The 22104-nt window shown below is 48.1% G+C and overlaps 1 protein-coding gene and 1 non-coding gene across 3 annotated transcripts; both read left to right on the top strand.

Moving 5' to 3' along the window:
• The first annotated feature begins 246 nt into the window (after window positions 1-246).
• Window positions 247-318, top strand: TRNAK-CUU. The gene has a single exon. It is a non-coding gene; the product is annotated as a tRNA-Lys (tRNA).
• Window positions 319-16468: 16150 nt separating this feature from the next.
• On the top strand, window positions 16469-21558 carry SALL2 (spalt like transcription factor 2). Of its 2 annotated transcripts, XM_039245206.1 has the most exons (4): window positions 16469-16535; window positions 16929-17264; window positions 17658-19755; window positions 20390-21558. In XM_039245206.1, exons 1-4 carry the CDS (start codon window positions 16469-16471, stop codon window positions 20628-20630), a joined length of 2742 nt encoding a protein of 913 aa, XP_039101137.1. In that variant the 3' UTR covers window positions 20631-21558. The 2 variants fall into 2 exon arrangements, with proteins under 2 accessions (XP_039101137.1, XP_039101136.1); XM_039245205.1 differs by lacking the exon at window positions 20390-21558 and having other exon boundaries at window positions 16929-20287.
• The last annotated feature ends 546 nt before the right edge of the window (window positions 21559-22104 follow it).

Consider the following 22104-nt stretch of genomic DNA (forward strand, 5'->3'; position numbering starts at 1 on the left):
ATGTAGAAATTGTTGCAATGGACACATTTTGTTGACTGATATAGATACAGAAAAAACAAAGTAGTTAAAGCTATTGTCAGATTCCTCCAATACAAATGGCTCTAGAAGTGAAGTAGGCTTTCAAAAGAAGTACCTGTAAGGTAGAAAGGACATGAGGGTATGTTCACATACAGCATGCTCACCTAGCATAGAGTGAGTAATCAGTGGGCATCAGAGAACAGCCAAACTATAATTTCATGTAGGGGCGCCTGGCTGGCTCAGTCAGTAGAGCATGTGACTCTTGATCTTAGGGTGTGGGTTCAAGCCCCACGCTGGGTGTAGAGATTACCTAAAAAAATATCTTTTAATTCATATAAATATGTTTTTTGTAAAAATTGTATTATATGTGTGTATTATATTTATATATATTTATATATATTTTAGGCTTCACACCCAGGGCAGAGCCCGCTAGAAGGCTTGAACTCATGACCCTTTAACCAACTGAGCCACCAAGGCGCCCCTGTATTATATATTTTTAATGCTTTCATTTTAAATAGATATTAAATTTAAAAGGGGTTTCATAATACCATAATGGTAATGACAAATTTTTGTTTGTTTTCCAAGATTTTTAATTATGTCATGTGAGTTTATTGAGTTTATTTCCTAAGGCTATTTTCAGGTATCTTGGGATTCTCTCTCTCTCTCTCCTCCAGCTCCATGGTACAATGGAAAGGATACTTCTCTGAGCTATGATCTGGTCTGGAGAACCTCTTGAAGTCATTTAACCTCTCTTAGTCTTAGTTTCCTTATCTGAAAAGTTGGAGATTGAGAGATGATCCCTCTGGCCCCTTCCATTCCCAAAGTCCTTGGGAGTCTACTTGCTCCTCTTCTTTGAGGTTTTTCCTGAGGGCTCTGACCATGTTTCTACCATAGGTTGCCAATTCTCTCTATTTTCTGAGGTACTTCATTCTCTATGTGCTATTCTTCCAAAGACTGGTCTCTACAACTTAACTATTTCTTTCCTATCGCTCTGATCTGGTTTCCTTTTTCATGGCCTGGGATTATCTTTTTTTCTGTTTATTTTTACCTGGTCTCCACCCTTTGTTGCTTTTCTTTCAAAGGTCCAACCTCAGGATCTCTGGAATTTTAGAAAATTGTTCCTATAATTTCTCCCCTGTGAACACACACACTCACACAGTCTTCCCTGCCCCCACCCTGGCTGCCTCCCACTGCCGGTCAGGCTCATGGCCCTTCCCCCACAACCTCCCTTTCCTGCTCCACTACCTCCTTCTCTTCACAAACTCCATTTCCCCTTTATTTAACATGAGTAACACGGAGAAATGAAGGAAAGCAAAAAGAATAAATCCTATCCTTCCTCTTATGAATGTTTAAAGTCCTGCCGTCCATTGCAGAAGGAACTCTGAAAAGAAACACCAGACAAGCCTCAGTCTGAATGACCCTCCTTGATCTTCACTCCCTCCCTTTGCCCCTAAAACACCATGGCAACTGCCACCTGAAAGAGGCCAGGCGGAAATCATCTAATAAGACCAGGGATTGTTTGCCCATGCTTTCTCATTTAGTCAATTTTTGCAAAGGGCACTTTCCCCTTACTCTTTATTGCCTGACTCTCTGAATGCTAGCAAGACAAAAAAAGACGTGGTAGTGTAGGTAGTTATGGGAACTGAAATTTGTTGTAGATATTTACTGGTAGGTCTGGAAATCTTGTTTAGAAGTTAGACATTTGTCATCTCCCAGGTCTGCAGCCAGAAACTGAGGTCTATAACACAGGCAGAAATCAATGGGATGGCAATAAAGTGTCACTGGGACCAAAAAACAGGCAATGCCAATCAGGCGTTGCTGGGGGCAATTTCAACCTGCCATTGATCAGCTCTTTATGAGCTAAGCCTCAGTTTCCTCATTTGCAAAATGAAGTGTTCGAATGTCTAAGATGATAATTACATAATGCTTTCTTTACAAAGTTATTTTAAGGGTTAAGTGAGATTATATATTCAAAGGGTATAGGACACAGAATGCACCTAAACTATGATTACTGTTATCAATAGAAATGTTCCCCGCCTTTGTAGATTCTGAACTTAGTTCCTCCTCACAGGACTCTACGGAAGGGAGAGGAACTGCCTCTACCACGCCTCCTCTTCTACAAACTAGGAAAAAGGAGGTATGCTCAGAGCGGTGTATTGTCCTGACAGAAGAGGCCTTGAATAAAATGCCCCCAAAAATGTGCAGGGCCCTTTATGACTATAGTTGTATTTTCAGGACAAAAGCCACTATGAGTTTAGAGACCCTTTTAAACGACTTAAAAGCACATTAATCCTGGGGCTGCCTGGGTGGCTCAGTTGGTTAAGCCCCAGACTTTGGCTCAGATCCTAATCTTGAGGCTCATGAGTTCAAGCCCCACATCAGGCTCTCTGCTGTCAGCAGAGCCCACTTCAGATCTTTGCTCTTCCTCTTTATCTGCCTGCTCCCCCTTCCTAAAAATAAAAAAATAAAACATTAAAAAACATCAACAAACTTTTGGCCACCCCAGGTGTTAATGCATGTGAGAGGCATGTTATCTGTTCTGGCCACAGGCTGGGCTCCCTTCCCACATACATGGAATAGATTTCCTGCAACACTGTAGTTCCCTCGGAATCTAAAGCTCCTCGTTTAGAAACCACCAGTGAAATACAAGTGTCTAAAACTTGCTCTGTGAAAGAATCATTTAAGGGTTTATTTAAAAATTTGGGCCCCACCCCAGAGATTCAGTAGATCTAGGAGAGAGAGGAGGAATGTGAATTCGTAACTCCCCTGTGATGGTCTTGCAAAAAGTGCCGGTGAATCCAACAGGGTGTATATGGCTCTGGGAATTAGCATTCCTCACTGGCTCCCCGTCTTTCGTCTTTCTCTTCCAAGAATCTCATTCCAATCACCTTTCCTTTGTTCCTCACAGTTCAGGGCGTCTTTAACAGGGGGGATGGGGTGGGGGGTGTCATGCGGACATCACAAAACAAAACATGTTGGAAAATCTCTGAGTCCAACACAATGACTGGTTTTCTTTAAAAAGCAACAACCCATCTTTGCTTATTGAGGATGGAATTCTGACACTAAAAATACCTTGTCATCTGTTTTAACCAAGTCAGAGGCGACCTGTGCTCACAAATGAAAGATGTAGGGATTATGCTCAAGTGGTCTGCCTTGATAATTGGTTCTGGGATGTAAACACCTCAAAAGTACTTTAAGCTATTCCTGATGGGAGAAAAAAATTACTAGGCTAACAGCCAATAGAAAGGCCAACGTAGAAAATGTTGATAAAATTAGAAAATAGCATAAGAAGGAGCCACAGAGCCAAAAGAAAGAGCCCATCTTCGCCACCAGCTCGCCCCATCCAGAATATTCCCGCAGAGCCTCCCAGGCTCCTACCTACGGGAAGGAACTGGGGGTAGGGTGCCAGAAGTCCCCCTTTCCTATCCTTCATCATCTTCAATGCCCTCGAGTGCCTCTTCAGTTCCTTGGGAATGTAAGCGCTTCATTTACAAGGTCAAAAAGACCATGGAACATTTTCCAAAAATCAAATCATCATTTGAAGAATGAAGAGAGTTGTTTTAATATTCTCTTCTGCTAGTAAGTCAGTCTCTCTCTGTCTCTGTCTCTGCCTGTGTGTGTGTATATATGTGTGTGTGTCTCACTCTTTTTCTCTCTCTCATTTCTCTCTCCTCCTTTCATTTTCTCGCTCTTTCTCTCCCTCCCTGTCCCTCCTTCCCCTCCCCTCTCCACTTCACCACACACAGAAACCCCTTTTCAAAGGGGCTTTTTTCCAACTCAGTGAAGTAAAGTCTTTGCCCCTTTGTGGGAAAGGCTCATTAACATTCCCACAGCGGCATCTCTTCAAGGATTTTACTTTTGTAACTCTGTGGGGAGGTCAAGAGGCCACAGCGGAGAGGTAAAAGGAAAAAAAATGGTAAATGGGGGAGGGCGGAAGAAAGGAGAGGAGGGGAAAGAGCCCTTCCTTTCACAATAAGGCCAGCAAGAAGGAGGGAGGGGGGAAAATAGGAAAAGACAAGACAGACAAGACCCAGAAAGAACACAAATGTCCACAAATGTTGGACCCCCAAATTTGCCCTCGGACATCATAGACTCCCGAGAAGGGCAGGAAACTGTGTTCTTTCTCTTGTTTCTTTTCCCCCCAAAATGGAAGTAAATGGTAGAAACAGTGGGCTGAGAGAGACAGGACCCAATCTATTCCACTGAGAAATTAGAAGCTTCCCTGGCCTGAATGTCCCCATTTCCCCTACAACAGTCTGGTGAGAATCGCACCTGCCTAGCACAGAGCCGTTACCAGGACGAGTTAGACAATGTCAGCAAGACTTCCAAGGGTGGGACATGAGGGAGCCACATAGGGTCCTGACCCCAAAGGACCAGGAATATAATGGAGATTCGGTGAACTCAAAAGCAGAGATCAGGGTGCTCCACAAACGCCTTCAGATGTGGGTACCTGCCTCGTTTCTCACCAGCAACCCTCCAGCCGTCTGTTGCCTCTGTCTCCCTTTCTTAGTGTTGTCATGCCAGCCTGGACCTGGGTAAGAGAGGCAACTAGGGGAACTTCTAGTTTGCACCAGACACTGTGAGTGAGTTTGCTTTGACTTTTCTCTGAAGACGCAGCCATCAAAGATTTATATCACTAAACTCCAAAAGGAAAAAGAATTCCTACTTTCCTAATGGATGCTGTTTCAGACACTCTCTCATCTCAGCCAGGAGAATAAAAGGTAAATAAGATTAGGAGAGGACTTAATGGATTATAGGGAGGAGCTGGGTCACAGCTGAATAGTTTATGCCTAGTAGCACAGTTTTACTCAGACACCATGGGACACCATAGCCAGAAATTAAAGAACAATAACTGAATCACCCTGTATGTGCAGGCTGAGAAGGAGAGACCTGGTTGGTTCCCAAATGATGTATTTTAGAGATGGAGAATTTTTTTATTTTTATTTTTAAAATTTTTTTAAGTTTATTTATTTTTGAGAGAGTGAGCAGGGGAGGGGCAGAGAGAGAGGGAGACACAGAATCAAAAGTAGGCTCCAGGCTCTGAGCTGACAGCACAGAGCCCGATGCGGGGCTCGAACTCACAGACTGTGAGATCATGACCTGAGCTGAAGTCAGACGCTTAGTCGACTGAGACACACAGGCACCCCAAAGATGGAGAATTTTTTTTAATGTTTATTTATTTTTGAGATAGAGACAGAGCACAAGCGGGTGAGGGACAAAGAGGGAGACACAGAATCCGAAGTAGGCTTTAGGCTCCGAGCTGTCAGCACAGAGCTCGATGCAGGGATTGAACTCATGAACCACAAGATCATGACCTGAGCCAAAGTTGAACGCTTAACCAACTGAGCCACCAGGTGCCCCTGGAGAAAGAAAAATTTTTTTTATTTAAATTCTAGTTAGTTAACATACAGTGCAATATTGGTTTCAGGAGTGGAATTCAGTGATTCATCATTTCCACACAACACCCAGTGCTCATCACAAGTACCCATCACCCACCCATCTAGCCCCTCCCCCCTTCCCCACCTCCTTCCATCAACCCTCAGTTTGTTCTCCATCTTTTTAGAGCCTCTTGTGGTAAGTTTCCCTCTTGAGACAGAGACATTTTTCAAAGTCAGATATGATATCTACAAGGAAATTCTTTCCACAGAATCCTTGACAGTTGTCTTCAGCCTCTGTGAGAAATCACTACAGAGACCTCACCCGGAAAGGCCATTACACTATTAGAAAGTATAAAGGCCATTACCAGAAAGGCCATTACACTATTAGAAAGTTCCTTCATATGGAACTGGAAGGGCCTCCTTGTAGCTTCTACTCCAGAGTACCATAGAATTCATCTACATCATTGTTTCAGACATGGCATCCCTTCAGCTCCAAGTGCTGGACTGGAGTGGGAGAAACAAAAAAGTCACTAGCTCTATTGCTATTTTAAATGAGATTCCTTAAGACCAATCACTGTTTTTTCATGCTAAGAGTGTGGTACCTTTATTGTGCCTTTAACCATAGAAAAAAATGCTAGCCTGCTGTCAGATGTACCTGGCTTCCAGGCCTGTCTCTGTTACATCATAGCTGTGCAACCTTGGATAGGTTACTTATCCTTGCTGAGTCTCTTGCTTATCTGTGAAGATCATCTCTGGAACTCCTGATTGGCTCAGTTGGTTGAGTGGCTGACTCGATTTTGGCTCAGGTCATGATCTTGCAGATTTGTAGGATAGAGCCCCACATAGGGCTCTGCACTGGCAGCACAGAGCCTGCTTGGGAGTCTCTCTCTCTCTCTCTCTCTCTCTCTCTCTCTCTCTCCCCCTCTCAAAATAAATAAACATTAAAAAATTAAAGAGAATCATCTTTAAATACGAGTAGTCATAGCTTTAATATTCAAAATATGTCATATACATGAAAATGTCTTTTAAATTATAAAGAATCCTCTTTATATTTAGTTTTATTATAATGACCATCCATCTTTACTCAGTCTTTTTGCCAGCCTTTCATCTCCCTATTTTCGACTGGCTTCTTGGCCTCATAATCAGGATATACCAGAAAGTTCTTATTTCAGCTTTATACCCCAAAAGCAGTCGCATCATCAAACAAGGTGGCATAGAATCATGAGGGAACCAAAAAGCACTGTGAAGACCGTGGATGAAGAGTTAGAAAACCAAGCAGGGACATTTTCTGAACAGAGAGCACAGGGAGAGGCCTGAGCCCTGGCAGTGAGGAGAGGGTTAAATCCTTCCCTCTGCAGTACAAAAGAAAAGAGTGTGCGGAAAGATTAGGATTTTTGCTTTTACAATGGGAGCTGCAGAAGCGTAGGGAAGAAGCTGAAGAAAAAAAAGGGGGCGTCTCCCCTTTAAAGACTTGCAGAGATTGAGAGAGAAAGAGAGAGAGAGAGAGAGAGAGTCAGGGACAGAGAATCAGAGAGAGCGCGGGCCAGTCTGTCTGTCTGTCTCTGGGAAGGGAGAACATCTCTGCTTCCCAGTGATTAGCACTGGGGGAGAGGCATCAGTTGGCTTCAGACCCAAGGGGAGACCAGACCAGGTCACCCCTGGTTAGGACTAAGAGAGCTTTGCCCCTCCCTACCCCACCTCCACCCGGGAATGTCTCGGCGAAAGCAGCGGAAACCCCAACAGTTAATCTCGGACTGCGAAGGTCCCAGCGCGTCTGAGAACGGTGGGTGCCTGGGGAGGGGTGCGGGAGCCCTGAGTCCCAGCCCGTGTGGGTCAGGCCAGGGTAAGGGAGGGCGCCTGGGCCATGGGTGAAGCCAGGGGAGGACTTGGTCATTGGGGGTGTGAAGGAGTTGGATGCAGAGAGTGGCCAGGCATTGACCTGTGCTGGGGAGAAGCCCCGCTTGGCTTTTCTCAGGATGGATTCTGTTTGTGTTTTCCTTGTTTTTCTCCGGATGAAATGGAGTTTTCAAACTGGCTCTGTCTCCCCACCCAAGAGTTTTCTCCTCAGGTCCCCCCTTTGCTCACTGGTCTTTGTGCCGTTGCTAAGTAACCTCCTCAGACCTGGAGGCCAGTCTCTTAGGGGTGGGATTTTCCCCCCTTTTCTTTCTGGAGAGTTGGGTTGCAAGAGAATGAATTGGATAAATGTGAAGGTTCCCCTGAGGGAGAAGAGAAAAAAGTTTCTCATTGTTGGGCTGAACTGAGAACAGATCAGAGCTCCCAGAGGGAGAGAGCTAATGTCGGTCAGATGCAGCCTGGTTTGGGGTGTGGAACCGTGTCACCTAGGGTAGAGGTGGAGGTGGAGGGGGGGGGGGGGGGGGGGGGGGGGGGGGGGGGGGGGGGGGGGGGGGGGGAGGTCTGGATGAGGGACTTCGGTTTGTGCTTCAAGGGAGGCCACATCGAAACAAAACAAAACAACAACAAAAGTATGAATTAACGTACTTGCGTCTGTTTTTAAAGTAACAGATTTTCTGGGGCTCCTGGCTGGCTCAGCTTGTAGGGCATGCAACTCTTGATCTTGGGGTCGTCAGTTCGAGCCCCGCATTGGGTGTAAAGATTACTAAAGAAATTAAATAAACTTAAAAAATAAAGTAACAGATTTTCTTTAGGAGGGGAGTGGAAATTTTATATGTTCTTATAACAGTCCAGTCAGAGGCAGATAGTAGAGTAACTTAGGGTATTGAGAAGTGACATTGCCCAAAGGCTCAGAAACAGTTAGAGGCATTGTAAGGACCAAAATAGGTCTCCTGATGCTCAGGGCTAGTGGGGTCACTCTACTAAATTTATAATTTTTCAAATTTGCTTGATTGTGCATCGGGGCTAAAGTCTGGGCAGTCTATATCTATGCAAGGGTCCAGGTAATTCTTAGGCTCAGGCAAGTTTTGGACCTACTTGTATGGCCATATACATTCACACTGTGAAAGTCTGGAAGTCCTGCCCCTCAGGGACAAACTATTTAGCAAACAGTTGACTCAGAGGACAGTGCGTGTAGTACTAAGAACAAGTGTTCTAGAAAAAAGCAACAGCAAAAAAAGATCAAGGGTTCTGAAGCCAGACTTTCATGATTCAAATCCTGGTTACCTTGGTTAGCTGTGCAGCTTGGGTTGGTTTGCTTTGCCTCTCTGTGCCTGATTCCTCATCTGTAAAATACTAGCTACCTCACTAGGTTATTATGAAGAACAGAATGAATTAATAGGTGTAAAACACTTGGAAAAAATAAATAGCATAAACAAGTGCTGGATATACATGGGACAGTAGTTAGTCCCTAGCGTAAATAAGTACTTACTGCATGTGAGAATATTGTTATTATATGCGAGAATGGTGGCACTTTCTGTGAGGGCTGAAATCTGACCAAAGCTCAGGAATCTCTTGGTGAACTTCAGTATTTCTCTATGAGATGTGTGCCATGAAAAGCTCTAGGATAATGTATTTGCAGTGACTAACACTGAGTTATGGATTCAATTTACCTTTCCACCTGTTGTTATTAAAAAAATGACTTGAGAATAAAACAGTGCTCCCATGTGCTATGCAACAACCTTAACAGACTTATTGTGTTTTGGGTAGAACACATTCTCCTCAGTCACTGCTTTGCTGGGATCCCACTGTGCCCATATTTAGAGGTTCATGGTGGTGGCATCCTTTCCTCCTGGGACACATTAGCCTTCCTTAATGCTGCTGCAGGCCGGATGCTTCCTCCTCCGGCTCTACAGGAGACTTCCGTAGGGCTTCGAAGTTGCCTCACAGTCCTGCTCCCCTGCTGGCTGGATTGTGGAACAATGCTGAACCCCCTGCTCCCCCCTCAGGAGACAACCTCTCCTCTCCCCGCACCTCCCAAGTCTGCTCACCCATTCCCTGTACCCCTGTTGATGAAGAACTTGTGAAGGAGTCAAAAGAAATCTTTCTTTGAGTGGATTCTTAAGCCCCTTGAGCTCTGGCTCCCATTTGGGGCTGTGAACACTTGGGCATGGGGATGGTGCTATAGTCATCCCCGTAGAAATAGTGCAGGCTCAAATCCGACGGCAGCAACACATTTCAGCTGAATTTTGCCTTTGAGCCAGTAAAGTCAGAAACATAAATGTAGGGAGCAAGAAAGCAGTAGTAACCTCTTAAGGTCTGCCTTAAGAAAGCAAAGGCTTTTCTGATGAGAATTCTCCTGGGCTACTTCCACACCCTGGAGTGTCACTGAGTCACATCTGAAAGCTGAGGTGGCTGGATTGGATCAAATCTAAAATTCCTTCCTCCTCGTATAATGTAGATAGATTTCCCATTCTGTCCTTTTCCATTTGTAGGGTTTCTGTTTGCTTGTGTGATCTTCAGATTCCTGTCTTCTCCTTCTACCCCAGAAACATGTTCTTGTTCTGCATGCCCCCAAATTAGGGTAGGGAGGACTCTCTGTCCTCTGGTGTACCTGTGAAACTATGAGCATCCTCATGAGCATCAGCAGACATTTATTTAGCAGGCTAGGATGCCACCAAGGTTTTCGGGAGGCTTTGCCTTCTTTGGGGGCAATGTTTACCATATGTGCGAGCAAATGCTCAGCCTTTGTCGCAGCCGCATCTCTGCAGTGACCTAAGATGTCACCAAGACAGTCTGAAAAACCTGTTTTCTCACCCTGTTTTTGTTCAGCTTCCCAGACCAGAACACCAAAACCTAACAGAATAGTTAATAATGCACATACGTGAAGAGAAAGAAATAGTCTATTTACTTAAAAACTCTGGAGAGAGAGAAAAAAATTCTCTCTCCCCCACAGAGTCTAGAAATCTGGATTAGGGAGCATAAGAGATGTGGATGGGGAAAATGTAAACTAGTACATCTGGGAAATGAAGGAAACGATCAGAAACCCAGATATTTAGTGAGAAGGAGAAACCAGGACAACAGCCAAACAGATCTAGAGGGAGAAATGGAAGCTGGCAGGCATCGAGAGCAGCAAAGGGAGAAGGAAGGCAAATAGAGAGTTCTGAGGGCTCTGTTCCCTTTATATACGGACCTAGAGAGCATAACCCCTCAGGGTATTGAGCCTAAGCCTTTCAGCCCTAGGTACCCCTGGGTCAAAAAGAAAATATTTCTGAATAGATAGAAAGTTACTCAGGCCAGGTGCAATATGGAACAGTGGATGAGGAAGCAGAAAACCTGGTTTTTAATCCAGCTTTGACCTTAAAGCTACATGACCTTGGGTGAGTCCATTCTTCTCCCAGGGCTTCAGCTTTTGGCCTTTAAATAATAGCACTTGTAAGGGCACCTGGGTGGCTCAGTCGGTTTAGCGTTCAACTTCAGTTCAGGTCATGATCTTGCAGTTCAGGAGTTTGAGTCCCCCATCAGGCTCTGTGCTGACAGCTTGGAGCCTGGAATCTGCTTTAGATCCTGTGTCTCCCTCTCTCTCTGTGCCTCCCCTGCTCATGCTCTCTCTTGCTCTCAAAAATAAATAAACATTAAAAAAACATTTTATTTATTTATGTTTTTTTTTAAATTTATTTCTAAGAGAGAGAGAGAGACAGCATGAGCAGGGGAGGGTCAGAGAGAGAGGGAGTCACAGACTGAAACAGGCTCCAGGCTCTGAGCTGGCAGTCAGCACAGAGCCCGATGCGGGGCTCGAACCCACGAACCGCGAGATCATGACCTAAGCGAAAGTCGGACGCTTAACCGACTAAGCCACCCAGGCGCCCCACATTTTATTTATTAAAAAATGTTTTTAATGTTTATTATTATTGAGACAGAGAGAAACACAGCATAAGTGGGGGAAGGGCAGAGAGAGAGGAAGTCACAGAAACTGAAGCAGGCTCCAGGCTCTGAGCTGTCAGCACGGAACCTGACGTGGAGCTTGAACTCACAAGCGGTTGAGATCATGACCTGAGCCGAAGTCAGATGCTCAACCGACTGAGCCAGCCAGGTGCCCCCAAAACATTTTAAATAATAGTACTTCTTGCTAATATTTCTGGAGCATTTACTATTTGACAGGTACTATGCAAGGCCCTGCATGTATTTCCTCTTGATTCTTTCCAACTCTGTTATTATCTCCATTCAATTTTTCTTAAGTTCATTTATTTATTTATCTTGAAAGAGAGCATGAGCAGGGGAGGAGCAGAGAGAGATGGAGAGAGAATCCCAAGCAGGCTCCGTACCACCAGCTCAGAGCCTGACCCGGGGCTCAAACCTATGAACCGTGAGATCATGACCCGAGGTAAAACCAAGAGTTGGATGTCCAACTGACAGAGCCACCCAGGTGCCCCTCCATTATATATTTTTTGAATGTGTGGTAAAATATAGACAACAAAATGTACCATTTTAACCATTTTTAAGCATATAACTCAGTGGCATTTAGTATATTCACAGTGTTGTACAACCATTACCACCATCCATCTCCAGAACTCTTTCGTCTTTTAAAACTGCAATCATATACCCATTAAACAATAACACCCCATTCCCTTCTCTCTGCAGCCCCGAGCAGTCACCATCCTATTTTCTGTCTCTATGAATTTACCAATTCTAGGTACTTCATATAAAAAAAAACATTATACAGTGGTTGTCCTTTTGCATCTGGCTTGTCTCACTTAGCATGTTTTCAAGGCTCATTCATGTTGTAGCATGTATAAGACTTTCATTCCCTTTTAAAGCTATATCCCCATTTTATTTATTATTTTTTTATATTTAATGTTTTTTAATGTTTATTTAGTTTTGAGTGAGAGAGAGAGAGAGACAGAGACAGAGAGACAGAGAGAGAGAGAGAGATGGAACATGAGCAGGGGAAGGGCAGAGAGAGAAGAAGACACAGAATACGAAGCAGGCTCCAGGCTCTGAACTGTCCCACAGAACCTGATGTGGAGCTCGAATTCATGGACTACGAGATTATGACCTGAGTTGAAGTCGAACGCTTAACTGGCTCAGCCACTCAAACACCCCCACACTCATTTTATTTTTATTTTTTATTTTATGTTTTTGTTTTTTAAGTAGGCTTCAAGCCCAGCACAGAGTCTAACACAGGGCTTGAACTCACAATAATCCTGAAATCAAGACCTCAGCTGAGATCCAGAGTCTGATACTTAACCTACTGAGCCACCCAGGTGCCCCTATGCCCCTCATTTTAAAGAGAAATCCAAGGCTTAGAGAAATAGAGAAACTTTCCCAAGATCACAAAGATCTTGGAGGTGCTGGGACGATAACTCAGGCCTGTTCCATGCTGTGAGTACAGAGCCTAATGCAGGGCTCGATCTCACGAACTGTGAGACTAAGACTTGAGCTGAGATCCAGCATCGGACACTTAACTGCCTGAGCCCCCCAGATGCCCCAGCGCTGCCACTCTCAATCACTGCGCTCAGGGGGGTCAGATCTCTGAAGCCCTTACCATTAGCAAGAATTCCTTGCTAAATGCTGAGTCCTTTGATATCAGAAAAACGTCTCTTAAAAACCTTTTTGGTGTTTGATCTAAGATATTCCTGTTCTGGAAATGAATATATTTTTCTCACTTAGCATCCCATGTACAAATCATCATGCCTGTTTGCCTATGATATTGCACAGGCCATGGATGCGTTACTAGGTGTGGGTGGCATGGCAAAAGAGTACGTGTGTGGCTTTAGGAGAGAGAAGTGACCAAGAGAAGATGGGACATTCTCCCTTAGAAGTAACAACAGTAGCAGCCGCTACAGAATCAATTCATAATTATGGAGACTGCCATTACTCTTAGCATTGGGTCAATGCTAACAGTAAGTTTAGGCAGATGCTTACATAGTGTACTTCATTTCTTTAATGGCTGGAGGATGCTTGAACTGTGCATAAAACGAAGCTTTTATCTTAAAAGCAGTCAGGTGTAAATCCTATCAAAATCTGTTCGTGGAAGCTGGAGGGGAGAGAGCTGACCTGGGGCTGCAGGCTGAGTAGAGAGGGAACCTGACAGAAAGATCTGGCCTTCAGCAGCTAGTTTTGGCTCTGTCCTCATTTTGGCCAGGTAAGATTTGTGAGCAGCAGGGTAGAAGCTTTGCTGGGAAGAGCAGTCCTCTGAAAGGTACTGTGGCTCTCATCCGTGCCCGCACGTTGGAATCACCTGAGGAATATTTTATAACCATACTGATACCTGATTGCCACCCTCAGGGATTCTGAATTGACTGATCTAGGGCGTGGCCTGGATATTGGATTTTTCAAAGCTCTCTCAGTATTTTTAATGGGCAGCAAAGTTTGAGAACCACTTGTTCAACTCTACCATCCTGCTGTGTACTCCGCACCTATGTTCCTCTTTGTTCTCCCTAGCCATTCTCTCCCAAGCCTGGAGCAGCAGTTTAGAGAGCTACCTGGTTTCCCTTTTCATTGTTATTCTGGCTCTTTATAAATTTAAACAAGCATGTCCCGGTCTTAGTCCCCACATCCATCCCAGACTTTGCGTGTGACCCAGGATAGCTTACCTAACCTTATCTGCTATCTAGGGACACCATTACCAGCTTAGTTTATTCCTGTGTTTATGACTTCATTCGTGTCTGCCTAAGAATCCTGCCCCCCCTTTCAGGATAGGCAGTGAGTGCAAAGTGCTGAGAAATAGAGGGTTCCTCTTACAGGTGGCTGTTGATCCGTCACCTTTCAGCAGGGACTAAATTTACCTTAAAGAAGAGTGCAGATCAAATTACCCATCAGAAAGCAAGTTTCATTAAAGAGCAAGAAAGGGGACAGTGTTTCCCAGGAGAAGATGAAAAGAAAAGGATTTCTTTTCTTGTCGGAAGACTTGACAAAACAGCAACTTGATATCAAATGTTCAATGCTAATTAACAAATGCTCGGCTAGAAAGCTTCCATCTGATTCCCTCTCCTTTAGTGAGGCCAGAGAGCAAATGGCAGGTAGGAACTACACAGGACCCTTTCTCTAGCATTACGGAAGCCACACAATGTTGGTGTGCTTGAGAAAGCACTGGACAGGAGTCAAAATTCTGAATGCTTGCTTCACTGAATTACTGTGTGAACTTGGGAAAGTCACTTAACCTCACCAAGCTTCAATTTCTTGATGTGTAAAAATAAACAACACCGCAGGAACCTGTGACTTTCCATAACTAAAATAGGTACCCCTCCTCCTCATTGTACCTTCCGGGTCAGTCCTGAAAGCACAGAGCCTATCCGTTTCAGAGCTGCCATTCATAATGTGTAGATCCTCCTGATTATGTAAAGTTTCAAAGCATAATTCACTGAAATGTTTTCAGTTTAAAAAGACAGCAACATTCCTATTGAAGAGTGAAGTGGATGGTGCCAATGTTAGGTCCAAAAAAGACTCCTCCCCAAAAACTCTTTACTGTTGGCATATGCCAATGGTATCAACCAACGTCTTACCTCAGAAATTAATAAGATGAATAAGTAACATGAAAATCTGATCTAATTTTAATATATGTGCATTGTAGGTTATTTTGATTGTTTTGCCACTGACAATGTAAATTCCCTAACCCATAATATTTAGGACTCCTCCTCCCCCCACATTTAAGGTCCCATATGTTCATATTAACAGATTTGTCAAGAGTTTTGCAAGTTTTTGTCACCACAATATTTCTGAGAAAGATAGCACAGCTATAATCTTACCACTTTACCAAAACAAAAATGGTGGCATGATTAACCACTGTCCCTCAATTTACCAGCCAGGCAAGGATAGAGCTGTGATTAGAACATCGTGGGTTTACTGATGCCCAGGCAAACCACAAAACTAAGGACTTGGGAGTCACTTCCTATAAGTAAGATTAAACTCCTTCCGGAAGTGGAAAACCTAGTAAGAGGCATTTCAAGGTAGAAAGGGAATGCAGAGTATCTGGTCTAAGAGACATCATACCCCTACTTACCCTGTCTGACTACCAGGGAGCCTCTATGGCGGTGAGCTGGTGTTAAGTCATTTCTAGGCATTCAAACCTGATTTGGGCTGAAAGGGCTTTCAGCACTGAGAGGCTGCCTAGTAGCTCCCACTGCATTTTCTCCATTGTTTCAGGAATTCCCCTCCCCCCAGGTTAGAGCTAGGTGGGCCTCTGTAGGCCCCTGCAGGCTGGCGTCTCCCAAAACGCAGCTGTCCTTTACAGTGGCAGCGTGCAGTGTATTGCATGAGAAGGGCAATGGAGGAAGAAGACAGGCAGGGAAGAGAGTACTAAAGAGGAGATGGCTCCGGGAATAAGCGCGAACTCTATAAATCAGGTGTGACCCGGGTGATTTGTGGAGTAACTTGGACTGGGCTCTTCTGGGGGAGGGGGAAGGGGAGTGAAGGGGCTCAATGTTCCGCAGAGAGGGGTCCTGAAATGACTTCCTTGGAAATTATGCGTTGCAGCCTCCCATTCCGAGAAACTTCTTTTGTGGAGGGGGATGGGAGTAGGGTGGGAATAAAGATGAGGAAGACTGGACAAAACTTGGGGGTATTTGGGGTTGCGTGTTCTGATGAGGAATGGATGTGCTGGGCTCCCCCCGCCGCCCCCTCTGGCCCTCAGAACCTCGTGTGATCAGACCACCCTCTCCGGAGTCCACGTTTTCCAGGCTCAGCGGATCCTTTATCCAAAGAAAAATAAGAGAAGCCTATCGCTTTGCTCTATTGAGCAGGGCTGTGTTTCCCACTGTGCCCCCTTGAGCCGGAGGGGGGGCGGCGGGGGCAGATCTAGGCAAAGACATCTGGAGAAGAGGGGAGCTGGCAGAGGGCGAGGGAAGGTGGACCCCACCACGCCCCGCAAGCACCTGTCACGGAGCCTCCGGAAACCTGCTAGGCTCCGGACCCCCGCCGCACACACCCGCCTCCCACTCCCCGCACCCGCCTGGCTCCCCAGCAGCTCCTCCCCCATCTCCCCTCTCCTAGCTTTCTCGCTCCAGCTCCTCCCCTCCTCCGCGCCTCCTCGCTCCCCTCCCCCTCCTCCGCGGCTCCCTGCCCCCGCCGCTGCCGCTGCCGCCGCCGCCGCCGATCACCATCTCCGCAGTCTGGGCCGCTGGGTGCAGAGGCTGCCGCAGCCCCCGCGGCCACCGCCGCCTCCCCCAATCCCGATACCCATTGTCTCCCCCTCTACCCTGCCCTCCACCTCCCCTACCACCATGGCGCACGAAACCGGGAGGAGCTCTCGTCTCGGGGGGCCCTGCGGGGAGCCAGCGGAGCTTGGAGGTGCGGTAGGGCCCTGCCTGGGCAGGGGTGGGGGCGGAGGGCACGCGCGCGGGGTAAGGGACTCTTCGGCAGATGGGATAAAATGCACGATTCTCTGCGTAGGGCCCCCTGCTCACATCCATTCCTTGCGCCCGCGGGTGACCCCGGGTTGGGGGTTGGGGGGCCGGCAGGCGGAGGCAGGAGCTTGAGCTTGCCTGCTCCCCCGCCCCCACGCTGGGGTGTTTCGTGTCCCGGCGGGTCACGGCCGGCCGAGCTCTAGCCCTCTGCTAAGCCTGATGGTGAGCTCATCTCCCCACCCCCCCACCAAGCGGTTACTGGGCTCGTTGTTAATTAGAGCCTTCGCCTGCCCATCCCAACCGCACCACCCACGCTCTCTCCTTGTCTTCTCCCTAGGTGATGCTAGCGAGGAGGACCACCCCCAAGTCTGTGCCAAGTGCTGCGCACAATTCACTGACCCAACTGAATTCCTCGCCCACCAGAATGCATGTTCTACTGACCCCCCTGTAATGGTGATCATTGGGGGCCAGGAGAACCCCACCAACTCTTCGACCTCTTCTGAACCCCGGGCTGAGGGCCAAAATAGCCCCCAGGTCATGGAGGCAGAGCACAGCAACCCTCCGGAGTCTGGGTCCTCGGTGCCCACAGATGCCACCTGGGGCCCTGAGCGGAGAGTAGAGGAGTCTGCGGGGCACTTCCTGGTCGCTGCCACAGGTACGGCAGCCGGGGGAGGTGGGGGCCTGATCTTGGCTAGTCCCAAGCTGGGAGCAACCCCATTACCTCCAGAATCCACCCCTGCACCCCCTCCGCCTCCTCCTCCGCCTCCGCCCCCAGGTGCAGGCAGCGGCCACTTGAACATCCCTCTGATCTTGGAAGAGCTGCGGGTGCTGCAGCAGCGGCAAATCCATCAGATGCAGATGACTGAGCAAATCTGCCGCCAGGTGCTGCTGCTCGGCTCTTTAGGCCAGACAGTGGGCACCCCTGCCAGTACCTCGGAGTTACCCGGGGCAGGGACTGCCTCCTCCACCAAGCCCCTGCTTCCCCTCTTCAGCCCCATCAAGTCCGTCCAGACTGGCAAGACACTGGCACCTTCTTCTTCCTCTTCCTCCTCCTCCTCGGGGGCAGAAACGCCCAAGCAGGCTTTCTTCCATCTTTACCACCCACTGGGGTCACAGCACCCTTTTTCTGCTGGAGGGGTTGGGCGCAGCCACAAACCCACCCCTGCCCCCTCCCCAGCCCTGCCTGGCAGCACAGATCAGCTGATCGCCTCACCCCATCTGGCATTCCCGGGCACCACGGGACTTTTGGCAGCACAGTGTCTTGGGGCAGCTCGAGGCCTCGAGGCTGCTGCCTCCCCCGGGCTCCTGAAGCCAAAGAATGGAAGTGGTGAGCTGGGCTATGGGGATGTGATGGGTCCCTTGGAGAAGCCTGGTGGACGGCACAAATGCCGCTTCTGTGCCAAGGTATTTGGCAGTGACAGTGCCCTGCAGATCCATCTGCGCTCCCACACAGGTGAGAGGCCCTACAAGTGTAATGTGTGTGGCAACCGCTTTACCACCCGCGGCAACCTCAAAGTGCATTTTCACCGGCACCGTGAGAAGTACCCGCACGTGCAGATGAACCCCCACCCAGTGCCAGAGCACCTAGACTATGTCATCACCAGCAGTGGCCTGCCCTACGGTATGTCCGTGCCGCCAGAGAAGGCTGAGGAGGAGGTGGCCATGCCAGGTGGAGGTGTGGAACGCAAGCCTCTGGTGGCCTCCACTACAGCACTTAGTGCCACAGAGAGCCTGACGCTGCTCTCCACTGGTGCGGGCACAGCCTCGGCTCCCACGCTCCCTGCTTTCAATAAGTTTGTGCTCATGAAGGCAGTAGAGCCAAAGAGTAAAGCCGATGAAAATACCCCTCCAGGGAGTGAGGGCTCAGCCATGGCTGGGGTGGCAGAAAGTGGCACAGCAACCCGAATGCAGCTAAGTAAGCTGGTGACTTCGCTACCCAGCTGGGCGCTGCTTACCAACCACTTCAAGTCCACAGGTAGCTTCCCTTTCCCCTACGTGCTGGAGCCCTTGGGGGCCTCACCCTCTGAGACCTCAAAGCTGCAGCAACTAGTAGAAAAGATTGACCGGCAGGGAGCTGTGGCCATGGCATCTACTGCCTCAGGAACCCCCACCACCTCTGCGCCTGCGACTTCGTCCGCAGCCTCCTCTGGGCCTAACCAGTGTGTCATCTGCCTCCGGGTGCTGAGCTGTCCACGAGCACTGCGCCTGCATTATGGCCAGCATGGAGGTGAGCGGCCCTTCAAGTGCAAAGTGTGTGGCAGGGCTTTCTCTACCCGGGGCAACCTGCGTGCACATTTCGTGGGCCACAAGGCCAGTCCGGCCGCCCGGGCCCAGAACTCGTGTCCCATCTGCCAGAAGAAGTTCACTAATGCTGTTACTCTGCAGCAGCACGTTCGGATGCACCTGGGGGGCCAGATCCCCAATGGTGGCACCACGCTCTCTGAGGGGGGGGGAGCTGCCCAGGAGAATGGCTCTGAGCCATCCACAGTCTCCGCGGTGGGGACTTTCCCCCCGCAGCCTTCCCAGCAGCCGTCCCCAGAAGAGGAGTTGTCGGAAGAGGAGGAAGAGGATGAGGAAGAGGAAGAAGACGTGACTGATGAAGATTCCCTGGCAGGGAGAGGCTCAGAGAGTGGTGGTGAGAAGGCAATATCAGTGCGAGGTGATTCGGAAGAGGCATCGGGGGCAGAGGAGGAAGTGGGGACAGTGGCGACGGCAGCGGCCACATCTGGAAAGGAGATGGATAGCAGTGAGAAAGTGATTCAGCAGCCCTCCCTGCCACCGCAGCCACCACCACCTGACAGCCTGGATCAGACGCAGCCCATGGAGCAGGGAGGCAGTGATGTCGAGGGAGGTGGCGTGGAAGAGGGGGGCAAACCAGAGAAGAGCTCGAGCCCGGCCTCCGCACACACCCGGGAAGGGGAGGGTGGCGGCAGCGCCTCAGTGGAGGAGCTGAGCATGCAGGAAGCGATGAGAAAGGAGCCTGGAGAGAGCAGTAGCAGAAAGGCCTGCGAGGTGTGTGGGCAGACCTTTCCCGGCCAGGCAGCCCTGGAGGAGCATCAGAAGACCCACCCAAAGGAGGGGCCGCTCTTCACTTGTGTGTTCTGCAGGCAGAGCTTTCTCGAGCGGGCTGTCCTCAAGAAGCATATGCTGCTGGCTCACCACCAGGTACAACCCTTTGCTCCCCATGGCCCTCAGAATATTGCTGCTCTGTCCTTGGTCCCAGGCTGTTCACCTTCCATCACTTCCCCAGGGCTCTCCCCTTTTCCCCGAAAAGATGACCCCACGATCCCATGAGCCTGTTTTTCTGAACCTGCTGCCCCTTGACCCAGGGAGCAGAAACCCAGAGCTCTGTAGAAGGACCTCCGGGATTTATGAGCCCTTATTTGTCTTTTTCTCTGAGTCCTTCCGTGATTACATCCCCAGTGGCTTCTCTCTAAGTCCCTGAGCTTGGAAATGGCTGTGCTCACAGGGGCATGGCCCCCTGATGAATTTTTTCTTCCCTCTTCACTCACTGTACCTGAGGAAACTAGATTCTCTACAGCTTTCACATTCCCAAGGGGATCCCTCTCCAGCTTCCCTGGGGTGACCCTTCTCCCCCTCTCCTTTCTTCCTCTCCCTTCCCCTTTGGCAGGTGCACCTGAGCACCCACATTTGGAATTGCAGCCCAGCCCGAAGGGGCCGGGAGCTGTCTCTGGAGGGCCCAGTGCCACTCCTCTCTGGTGACCAGGTCAATCTGCAGGAATTCCTGTCCCAGGACGTTCCTGCCCAACTGGTGAGGGTAGGTCCCCTGTCCTTCTGGAACCAGTACACAGCTTTCCTGTCAAGTGACCTGCCCACCAAGCCCCGGAGTTCCAGCTCCACCTCCACTACCAGTTTAGGCCTGGCACCACCAGTGCTGTTTGGCCCAGGAACTGTGGCTGGGAACGTGCCTCCAGCAATGGGATCCAGAGAGGCCAAAGAGAAGAGAGCCCCCCTCTTCCTGTTTCGGTCTCCTGCATCCAAGGCAGTGCCTGAGAAGCCCATCATAGAAGAAAAGTAGCAAACTGTACATTTCTTGTTTCCCCTGCTCTGGAAGGTGCCAGCAATGGAAGATGATACAATATCTGTATCTGGTGGCTCAGCCCTAAGGGGTAGGGAGAAATGAAGAGCATATAGGACATTCTTCCCAGTAAACTCCCATTTAGGCAAAAGTGTTGGCTGGTCAGCATGCCAAGACACCTCCAGCTTCTCCTGTTCCTTCATCATGGCCTGTCAAGGTTAGGAAACAAGCAGATGTCTTACCAGCAGGTCTCCCGTGGGATCTTTTGGGAAATAGGAACTGTTCATATCTTTAACAAGCATTTTTGGTGAAGGTCATTGAAGGAATAATAAGAGAGTTGAAGAGCATTGGTAACTCATAGGGCTTGCTGTGAACATATGAGATTAAGAAAGGGGCATGATGTGAGAGAGGGGACCTCAAATTCTTGATTGGATGGGTCTCACGAATGTTCTTTTGGACTATTAGTGACTTAGTGTGCAGCAATCCCCTGGGTCCCCTGGGGATTTCCTAGCACTAGCGTGCTTCTAGTTTTAGATAACTCCCTACTTTGTTCCCTGGCCCCTTGTATTTTCCTTGTCTTCCTTTCTCAAGGCCTGTTTCCTCCCCATTTTGCCTGTCTATGGACCAGGGCTTATGTCTTTGCCACTGTCTGGTTCTTAGAGTCCCAGACCTTGGGAGATGAGCTCTAGGTGGTGTTCTCCCTGCCTCTCCGTCTTGTAATGAGATGTAGTATTTACTCTTAACATAGGATCATTTGGAACAGGAGTTCTGAGGGGGAGAGAGTGAGGGTTCTGCTATTGATTGACTTGAATGATGGTTTCTCCTCCAAAGGTATAGGCTCCAGAGCTTCCTAACATAGTAAAATGTGAAGAACAGACAAGGGAGATAATAGTGTCTTTCCCTTTTCATTAAAAGTGTTTTAACCAAATATTTGTGTGTTTTTCCTTATTTCATGACTAAATAGCCAGCTGGGGTGTGATATGGGCATTCCCTAACATTGAGATTCCCTTCCCACCTACATCTCCTGCCAAAGCTGAACATATGGTGTTGAAATATTTAATTTATTCAGCCTTGTCCTAAAACAACCTCCAGTGAATGTAATTTCCCTGTGGAAATGGAGTTTATGTTCTCAGAAAGTAAAGGATTTGTCCATTGTGTGCAATCATTGTCTAGATTCTTTTCTTTGCCTAGAACTTTCCACCACCAGGCTTTTGTGGGGGGTTTTGGTTTTTTGTTTTGTTTTGTTTTGTTTGGAGGTTGGAAGCTATTTCCTTATTGGTCCTTCCTGAACCCCAGGGTAGCCTAGCTGATACATCTTAATCTGCAGAACCAAGATGAATTAATCTTTATGATCCTTGAGATCTGGTGTTATACACAGAAATAAAAAATAATTCAACACTAATAATTTCTTTCGACAGGATAATTTAAAGGAGGATTATTAGTAGAGGAAGTACATGGGGGGTGGGAGAGTGAA

This window comes from Hyaena hyaena, unplaced genomic scaffold (genome assembly GCF_003009895.1).
Source record: "Hyaena hyaena isolate Hyena2069 unplaced genomic scaffold, ASM300989v1 scaffold_256, whole genome shotgun sequence".
Lineage (NCBI taxonomy): Eukaryota > Metazoa > Chordata > Mammalia > Carnivora > Hyaenidae > Hyaena > Hyaena hyaena.